Genomic DNA, 9486 nt, shown 5'->3' on the forward strand with positions numbered 1-9486 from the left:
TGGTTTTGTGCTTCTGTTTACGCTGCTCCTGTGAGGGTATTGCAGATCTGTCTGCATGTTAGTAATTCCTGAAATCTTTGAACAAAGTCCCGACTCAAGGGAAAATCAAGAGTTAGCTGTAGTTTGGAGGTAAAAAAGCAGACCTCTCCTTGAGGTATGATGGTGCAAACTCCCAGAACAAGTCTCACATACTCAACTCTGGGAAAACTGAAGGACTGCTGGAGTCCATCACCTGTCAGTCAGTATGCTTGGCTCCTAGCCTCGCTGTGCTGTGTGGCAGCCATGCTGATGGGATGCCTACTGTGAGTTAGGGACCAAGTAAAAGTTTTGCAGGAATTAACATCTATTCTCTCAAGATGAGGAGCAGGTGCCAAAGACATTAAACGAACCAAGGGATAAATGCAGGCTTTCCTATCGCTTACCCCCCAAGCACCTCGAGACCTCCCTCCAGTACACCCATCTCCCTGGCCAATCTGCTGGCCTTTAGGTATCCGGGTCTGAACTGCTAGCCAAGTGGCCCTGGAGGCCCGCTTTGCCCAGCTCCACCGAGCCAGGAGGTGACTCATCGGGGCCGCTACCCGGTGCTCCTTCGGGCCCTGGCAAGCAACTGGAGAGGTGCCCTCCCACCCCGCAGGCCCGGCGGGGCGGGGCGGGGCTCGGCCAGCCAAGGCCGGGAGCGGGAACCGGCAGCGGGAAGCGGCCACCGCCCGCCCGGGCAGCGCGACCTAGGCGAGGCGAGGCGGGGCGGGGCTGGGCGCCACGGGAAGGGGTGGCCCGCGCTGCCCGGGGACCGACCGACTGGAGCCGCTCGCGCAGCGCCAGCCACCATGGGGCTGGAGACCGAGAAGGCTGACGTGCAGCTCTTCATGGCTGACGACGCCTACAGCCACCACAGTGGTGTCGACTACGCAGATCCTGAGAAGTATGTGGACTCCAGTCACGACCGGGATCCTCACGGGCTCAACTCGCATCTCAAGGTGAGTTTCAGGCAGGTCGTCACCGAGGCTGGAGGCTGCTGTGGGTCCCTGGCTCTCTGCAGGAGGATGCCCCTTCAGCTCCTGCCCATCAGTGGTGACTGGTCCTGTTGGCCCGCACAGACAGCCCTCAGGCTCCCTGCACAGCCAGGAATGTTTGCCCCAATTCCTGTGTGCCCACTGTCACCCTAAGAAACGCTGGGAATACTCTATAGCCATCTTTCCTGCGGACTTCCCCTGCTTATAAGGCCTCTGTTCCCACCCCCAACCCCAACCCCTCCAGACAGGTTGGGTGACAGCATGGGTCCTTGTGTCTTGTCTCTGCAGCTGGGCTTCGATGATCTGATTGCAGAACCTGAGACTACACACTCCTTTGACAAAGTGTGGATCTGCAGCCATGCCCTCTTTGAAATCAGCAAATATGTGATCTACAAGTTCCTGACGGTGTTTCTGGCCATCCCCTTGGCCTTCATTATGGGGATCCTGTTTGCTACCCTCAGCTGTCTGCACATCTGGTGAGAAGGGACACGCGGGGTGGATCTGCCTTCTGAAGCATAGGGATGTTTTTACCACCTGCCCCCTGCTCTTCCTATTTCCCAGGCCGGTTTGCAGAGAGAGCTCTTGCATTGGTTCCCAAGCAGTAGCAAGACTTGAGAAAGCTTGAAGGGCAGTGTGCTTTCTTTAGAATAATAGTCCTTTAGAATAATAGCTAAGAGTTTAAACAGAAGGAAGCGAGGGCCTCTTTCCTGGGTGTGATTTTTCCTTCCATGCAGAAGGCTGAGCTGAGGGCGGAGGTGGGGGCTGGAAGACTGCTTCCTGCCACAGGCTGCTCTCTCAAGGCCCTGTTGTGACTTGTGCCTGTGGTTCTGGGCAGGTCCTTTCTTTCTTTCGTTGCCTTTTATTCAGGCACCATCTGTGCTTGGGTTAAACAAGCGTGATCTGAGAGCAGAACACCACAGTCTGACCAAACAAGAATGGCAGGCTTTGGTAAACAGTGCTGCCGACCGACCGGGATGCTCAAGTTTTGCTGTTGGTAAATGGCAATAATGGAACCAGGGGAGATGGTGGGAGGTGTTTACAATGATGGCGTTGCACACCCACCGTGGATGAATGAAAACTCAAAGCATGCAGCAATGAAATAAGGCCATTGCATTATTCCTTCACCTGTGAAGCATGAATGAATATGACATCTAGTTACAAGAAAGATAAATATGGAAACCCAAAGAACATCAGTGGAATGTTTGTGGGTAACGTTATTCACATTCAAAATGCATCATCCATTTTATAGAGCATTTTTAAGCACTCAAACTTTTCTTAAGGGAAACAGCATATTCCTTCAAGAAATTCTTTTGTGTTAAAGGTTGTCCACTTTATTCAAAGAATCCTCCTCAGCTTCACAATAGTTCTCAGGTTGGCTCCTCAAGGAGGTCCTGCGACATGTGTAACCATAGGCGCCACTGTGTAGTTCTTCACTTGACAAATTTGATAGCTCCTAACACTGAGCACTCCTAACACTGAGTATAAATACATTCTACCCCAATATATATGAGGAGTATAATGTATTTATACCCCCATATATTAGGGGCTATCAAGTTGGTTCATTCTTCCAGTCTCTAGCTAGATTTAGTTGCTGTTAGCTAGTTAGTTCTGCGCACAAGTCTATTAGATGCTCAGTCTTGCTGAGCAAGTACACAAAATTTTCTCAAATTGCCCATCACCTGTGAGGGGGATTTAGATACAGGTGTGAATAGTGAGAAAACACCACTGAACTCTAATGGAGAAATTGGGAAAGGAGGGTTACTTTGTGAGGGGAAAAAAGTCTTTTAAAAGATAAACATAAATTCAGATGACCAGAGGATAAACAAAGACCACCAATTTAATCCCTTGAGCTTGTAAGCAGCCATGTTGGAAGTTCCAAAAGACTGCCAGAGAAGAGAAACCCTCTGCTTTATGCACGTGCAGATCCACATAACCCAGACGTATAGTTATGTCATATCTGACATTCCCACACATGTGGATTTTTCCCATGCCTAAGTCAACCTATAAAACTGGAAATTCCTAATTAACTAAACCCGCCAATGGAAGGTCTAAGTCAGTTATTTTTCCTGCTTTCAAAAATGTGAAAAAATCAAAGGATCCATCCTGTATTGTGATGTGCTAGCTTTGATGCTCTTTGGAAGTACAGAGTACAGATTGATTGACAGCTCTATAGGTCTTCTCACACCTTCTGTGGAAGAATTGGGGAAAAAAAACAGAATTTTTCATTTGCTAAATAGACATTAACAGTCCTTCAATGATCCAAAGGGTGCTTTTCTCCACCTGGCTTTCCCGAGAGGCGGAAGAGTTCCGTGTCGGGTTTTCACAGATGAATCATCAGCCCACCTTCCCTTTTAGCCACATGATATGTATTATTTAACTTCAGCTTGTTTTTCAAATTGCATTCATGTGGGACATTAATATTTAACTGTCACGTAGCTGTCACCAGGTAGCTGTGAATCTATGTTTAAATATTACTTTGTACCTGGATGAAACAGCTTTATCATTAATGGATTACATCCCCGGACAGATAAGCCAGATCAATGGGATGCTATATTGAAGAGTAGACTCATATGAGTAAGTGTGGGGTTTGTTTCCTTTCTTTTTTTCCTTTTAAGTTGTTTATTTTATATTTTTTAAACAAGGGATTGTTCATTGTTTAACCAAAGTTAAGAAAATAAAAAAGAGGCTTTTAACCAAGTGAGAATGTCACCACACATCTCATTTTAGACTTTTGTTTTGATTGTGGTTATTGCTTTGGAAGGGCATTTGGTTGGTGGTTTATTAATTGTTTTGGTTGGTTGTGAGCACAGAGCTCATCATGTTGCCCAGGTTTGCCTTGAACTCCTGGGCTCAAGGAATCCTTGTATCTTAGCCTCTCCTGTCAGTGGAACTGCAACTAAACCTCACAACAGCTAGACTTCAGATTCTTTGTCCAAATAAATAACAAAAACTAAAATATAAACATCTAGTTATATTGGACCTTCAGCCAAATGTTCAGGTCTTTAAGACTTATGAGATGATTCCGTTTGATGCATCAAGTCAGATCTATTCACCATTTGGCAAATAAGCTCACTATAAATAAATGCATCATAAACAAAGAAATGTGACGGGGGCATCTATACTCATATTTGCCTGGAATGTGATACAAATAGATGTCCAATTGCTGTAAACACAGTGTTCAGCATCCATTCTAGATGTTTTCAGTACAGCGCAGGGCTGTGACAGCACAGTCATTATGATGCTGTAGTATAAAAACAAATAACAGTCCCTGATCTCAGGCTATTTATCCAATGGCAGCACACAGAATCTGGAGATTATGGAGTCTTCATGAGAAGTGTTTGGTTAGCTATGTTGAGCCATTTAGCGTTTATCATCAGTCTAAACTGTGTGTAGTTTTAGAAGAGAAACGATTCACAATGTTGAGAACATAACTTAAATTCTACACCCAAGGATTGTTGAGCTCTCTGATACAAAGAGAGAGTAACTTTGAAGAAAATGAAATATGTTCATCACATCCAATGAGCTGAAATCTTCAAACATGGGCAACTGGAGTTTGTTGCATCAAAAATGCTTAAATCCCTTTTAGAGCCCAGAGATATAAGGGTTATGAAGATAGAAAAGGATTAGCCTAAGGAAGAGTAGAGAGCACAATTTGTTCAGAGGGAATTGGGTTTGATTAACAAACTTTCAGACATGAAGTTCAGACTTTTATTAATTTGAGGTTTTTTTTGTTAATTTTTTTCATTACATATTCTGATTTTGACATAGGTCTGTCTATTATTATTTTTTACATGACAGGACCATGGGGACATCTCAGAGACATACAATAAGGCTTAGCTCAGATAACTGGCTCTGTAAGATTTCTGGTCTCTTTTTAACTTGTGGCAATGTGTGGAGGTGACATTCAGTGAGAAGCATGTGGAATAAGAAGTGAAGAGTTACCATCACTCAACTTTTAGTCAGCTGGTTAGTTCTAAAGCACCCATAGTTAATTTTCTTATAGAATTGTTTCAAATATTTAGCAGTTGGAACAAAACATAACATAAACATAGTCTATGTAGATGGGCAGTATGAATAATTCAGCTTTCTAAAAATATATCCATCAAGCACACAATCGCTGATCCTTTGGGTTGAATGCAGCAGGTCTTAAGTTAAGACATATTTAAGAACAAACCAAGAGGCCGGCACTCGGGAGGCAGAGCCAGGCGGATCTCTGTGAGTTCGAGGCCAGCCTGGTCTCCAAAGCGAGTTCCAGGAAAGGCGCAAAGCTACACAGAGAAACCCTGTCTCGAAAAACCAAAAAAAAAAAAAAAAAAAAAAAAAAAAAAAAAAAAAAAAAAAAAAGAACAAACCAAGAAAATGGACCTCAGTCTCAACCTTCCACCTGGGTAATAGTAAAAATCTCATCAAGACCTCTCTAGTGCCCAAAATTCACAATACCTTTGTGCTCACAGAAAACACTGTTCGGAGGATTACACAAAAAAAATTCACCTGGGTGATATAAGAATAGTAAGCCATCTTAAGAAAAAGTATACAAATGTGGGAATACACCTTTTCTCTTTGAACTACACCACACAGCCCTTTGTGGTGAGTGTAATTCCTATGAAAAACAATAATATGAAGCATTAATTACATAAATGATAACAATATAAAGCTGAACAGAGTACTAAGTGCATTTCCATTCAATTCTTAACCGAAGGTGAAGTTCAGCATATTCTACAAGGAAAGAGAGAAATACAAGTATCTATTTGCCAGGCTTTTTGATAAATTTGAAAATGAAGAGGTTTGTTTCAGTACATTAGAAGCACAGCCAAGAGGCTCTCACCCAGGAGGCCTGGCTAAGAGAGGAGGCAAAGAGAGAGGCCACAGGAAAGGCAGGCAGGAAGTAGATCCTCAGAGAAACAGGAAGTGCTAGCAGGTAATGTTTAGAAGCAGAGATCTGGCAGAGAAATAAACTGCTTTGTTTATTTTTGTTGTACCAGTTCCACTAGCATCCAACCAGCAGAAAGAATATTAACATTTATCATCCATGTGCCTGTTTACTTTTTAAACAGCTTACCTCTTGCACTTCTTATCACTCTGGCCATTGTCCATTTATTTATTTTGAACTGTTGAACCATATTAAAGTAAGTTAAGTCATTATTATATTTGTTCATGCATGTATGTCAGTCCCCTTGGTAACACTAATTGTTAGTGGTAACACTAACAATGCTTACATTTCCCTCTTCCCCCGTTCCAGGATCCTAATGCCGTTTGTGAAGACCTGCCTAATGGTCCTGCCTTCTGTGCAGACAATATGGAAGAGTGTGACAGATGTTGTCATTGGCCCATTGTGTGCAAGTGTGGGACGCTGCTTCTCATCTGTCAGTATGCAACTGAGCCCCGACTGACAACTTAGACTCCAGGCCCAGATGATTGGATACTGTACTACTTGTTGATGTAACACTAAAGCACTACTGTTCTATTCACACCCCAATTGTTATAATCAAGAAGACTGTTAAGATGGGACCCACGTTCATAAATGTTCACCGACAGATCTTAACAAATAATGATTTCTCCACTAAAAGACAAGGATTTCATATCTAATTTTATAACAAGTATTGGCAACATTCAATGTAGGAACAGACAGTTTTTGCTTTAGTAGAAAACATCCATTTGTAGTGATGACTTGGTCATGGTCAAGGGGCAATTTCCTCAAATACTTCAGTAATTCTGTGCATAACTGCTCATAAAAGTATGGGATTTCTTATTCTATTTTACTCCAGGAGTAATACTTTTAAAATTACTTTTACAGATATCATCATGAGGCTAGCTAGAGATAATATATACAAACATTCTAGAAACTTCTGCAGTAACAAACGCATATACCTATGATAATAACTATCAAATACAGTAAGACAAATAAATGTGAAAACGTGTTCCTCTGAGATATTATTAGTCTGCAAGTCTATTTAACAAGATGTTCCGTTTTGCTGTATATTTTGTACCTAATGCAAATGTTACTCTAATCCATTTGCTTTAGAATGTTTTTAATATGTTTGCCATCTTGTTGATCTCATATGTAAGGTAAGCATAGCCACCACAGAGTGACTTTCTTTGTAAGATCCTCTGTCACATATGAGAATTTTTGTAGCTTCTTTGGATTGCAATGTAAAATGGGCTGTCTAGGTTTCCTTTCTGACTTTCCCAGCCAATGTTTTGTGACTGGGGTTCATCTGGCTGTGACTATAAGACATGGAGTTACTTTTGTTTACTAGACTGTTTTTCTCCCATGTAGTTAGATGCTTAATCTGTATCCTACATTCCTGTGAACGCTTCGATTACTTTCAAGTAATTCTGGTGCTAGTTAATGATATTTTTATCTATCTCTAACATCTAAGTACAACTTTTACTACCGTGGCTCATGTAGAGAAAGTTATAGGAGAATTAACAATTGTGAGGGTTTATAATACTGAAGTACTTGTGTAAATTAAAAGCTTATAGTTACCATTTTCAAGATGTTTTCTGGTATGAATTTTGTGACCTATAAACATTATCCTATGCTTTTTCATTTCTAGAGCCCTAATTTAGCATATGCTCACCATGGCCTTTAAAAAATTGGCATGTAAAAATTTCTACATTATAATTACTATAATTTTTCAAATTCCAGAATTACTATCAAAACCTGAATTAACATTTTCTTAAATATTCTTATGGGTGTCAAATCTTCATTCAGTGAAAATTAATAAAACCTTTCCAATTTTCCAAGTCTGGTCAGTATTATATATGGGTTACTAAATTGGAATTCTATTGCAAACCAGATCAAAAGATCATGTTAAGAAACTAAGTTGTAAAGCTCAAACTTTTTTTTAATGTAGTCACAAAAGAAACATTTCAAATCATCCTCAGAAGAGAGGCCATAGCCTGGTAATAGCCACAAAGCGTTGCCACTAACATAAATATGGAGACTGTATTATGTTAGTTTCTAAGGTCAGTCTCATGACTTTATATTATTTTTTATAATTTAAGCTTTAAACACTTGGATATATTGATTAACCAAAAAATTTAATAACAAAATAACAAATGAATAAATTATAAGCTTCAACCTTTTAAAATAGTTTTGACAGATTTTTAAAGAGAATTATGTGTAATTATATATAAAAACCTTTAATTTCTAATATATATTATTTCCTTTTTCTGAATATTATTATTTTCAAGTGATTTTTATTGAAACTTATCATGAATCATTTTGTACTAAAAAAAACTCCAATTATGGATAAAGCAAATCAAAGTTAAATATGCAGATACATTGGTTCTTTTATCTGGGGCAGTTGGAACTCAGAGGCAACGAAATTCCCTCATAATCTAAAATAAAATCTAAAAAACAGTAAATGAGTCCATTGATTTTATTACATTTTATTTTTCTGCTGCTTACTTCATACATCTGGAACTGAAGAGTTAGAGCCTTTTCAGATTCACCAAGACCTCTAACAGCAAGAGCATGAGTTCCTGTTCCTTGCTGTGTCTCCTGGGAGAAGGAGATGGGTAAATGGCCGAAGTGCTTGCTCTGCAAGCACAGGACTAGAGTTTGGATCCCCAGAACCCACATAAAAGCCAGGTAGGTTTGGCAGTCCTCTTTAGCTCCATCTCTACAAAGACAGAGATGGAGCCTCGGGGCCGGCTGGCAGCCTAGTCATATCCACAAGCTCTGAGGTCAATGGAGAAACCCTGCTTCGGTGAACGAGGTGGAAATAGAAAACTTCCAACATCACATCTCGGGTCTCTGCATGCATCTGTATGCATGCACACCCACACGTGCAAGTGTGTGCACTCATGAGACAATGTGTACACACTAACCACAATGCACATAAGAAAAAAGAATGTTTTCCTTAAAAATTACGAGACTGCTCATCAGTTCTCTATTCTTCTAACATTTAAAGAGATTCTACGAAATGTTTCTGTTACTTGATGAATAATGTGCAGTGGCTAACAATCAACCACTCTTAATCTTTGTAAAATCTCATCTTACTAATCCTAAATAAACAGCTGCCTCTATTTCTAAATCTTAAATACAAAAGTAATAATAATATAAATCACCTGTTAAAATGCCTTGTATTCCAAAGCCAGATTTTTCCAAAATTATTTTTGGAAAGTAAGTATGTGAAGAATAACTGCTGATATTGGCATAGACTTTCTTGTGGTCAATTAATCTGACAATAAATCAGATGTTTGGCTTTTTAAAATGTTCTTTAGAGATTGAAAGAACTTTAAAAGTCCCTCTTTAATGGTCATCTAAATCCCATTCACTTATTTCCAAGTCTTCCTTGGAAAGCTGTTGCCTGTAGGAAAAAGACCCCTGCCCTAGACATCAGACATCTTGGTTCCCCCCTCAGGACTACCATGACTCCTATGGTTCACATCCTGCAGATGGCTTAGCCTCTGTGTCTTGGATTTCTTATCTGTAATGAAAAGACTGAATTAAATGGTCTCCCAA

General features: G+C 40.6%; 1 protein-coding gene across 1 annotated transcript; it reads left to right on the top strand.

The window, feature by feature from the left end:
- The first annotated feature begins 755 nt into the window (after window positions 1-755).
- Cav2 (caveolin 2) lies at window positions 756-8384 on the top strand. The gene is made up of 3 exons (XM_059257394.1): window positions 756-977; window positions 1302-1489; window positions 6253-8384. Exons 1-3 carry the CDS (start codon window positions 828-830, stop codon window positions 6401-6403), a joined length of 489 nt encoding a protein of 162 aa, XP_059113377.1. The 5' UTR covers window positions 756-827; the 3' UTR covers window positions 6404-8384.
- Window positions 8385-9486: the final 1102 nt, after the last annotated feature.

Source organism: Peromyscus eremicus, chromosome 3 (assembly GCF_949786415.1).
Source record: "Peromyscus eremicus chromosome 3, PerEre_H2_v1, whole genome shotgun sequence".
Taxonomy (NCBI): Eukaryota; Metazoa; Chordata; class Mammalia; order Rodentia; family Cricetidae; genus Peromyscus; species Peromyscus eremicus.

Coding starts and splice junctions, on each gene's coding strand:
- Cav2 (XM_059257394.1), top strand. CDS start 828: ATGGGGCTGGAGACCGAGAAGGCTGACGTGCAGCTCTTCATGGCTGAC. Junction 978..1,301: donor GGCTCAACTCGCATCTCAAG/GTGAGTTTCAGG, acceptor TTGTCTCTGCAG/CTGGGCTTCGATGATCTGAT. Junction 1,490..6,252: donor CTCAGCTGTCTGCACATCTG/GTGAGAAGGGAC, acceptor CCCCCGTTCCAG/GATCCTAATGCCGTTTGTGA.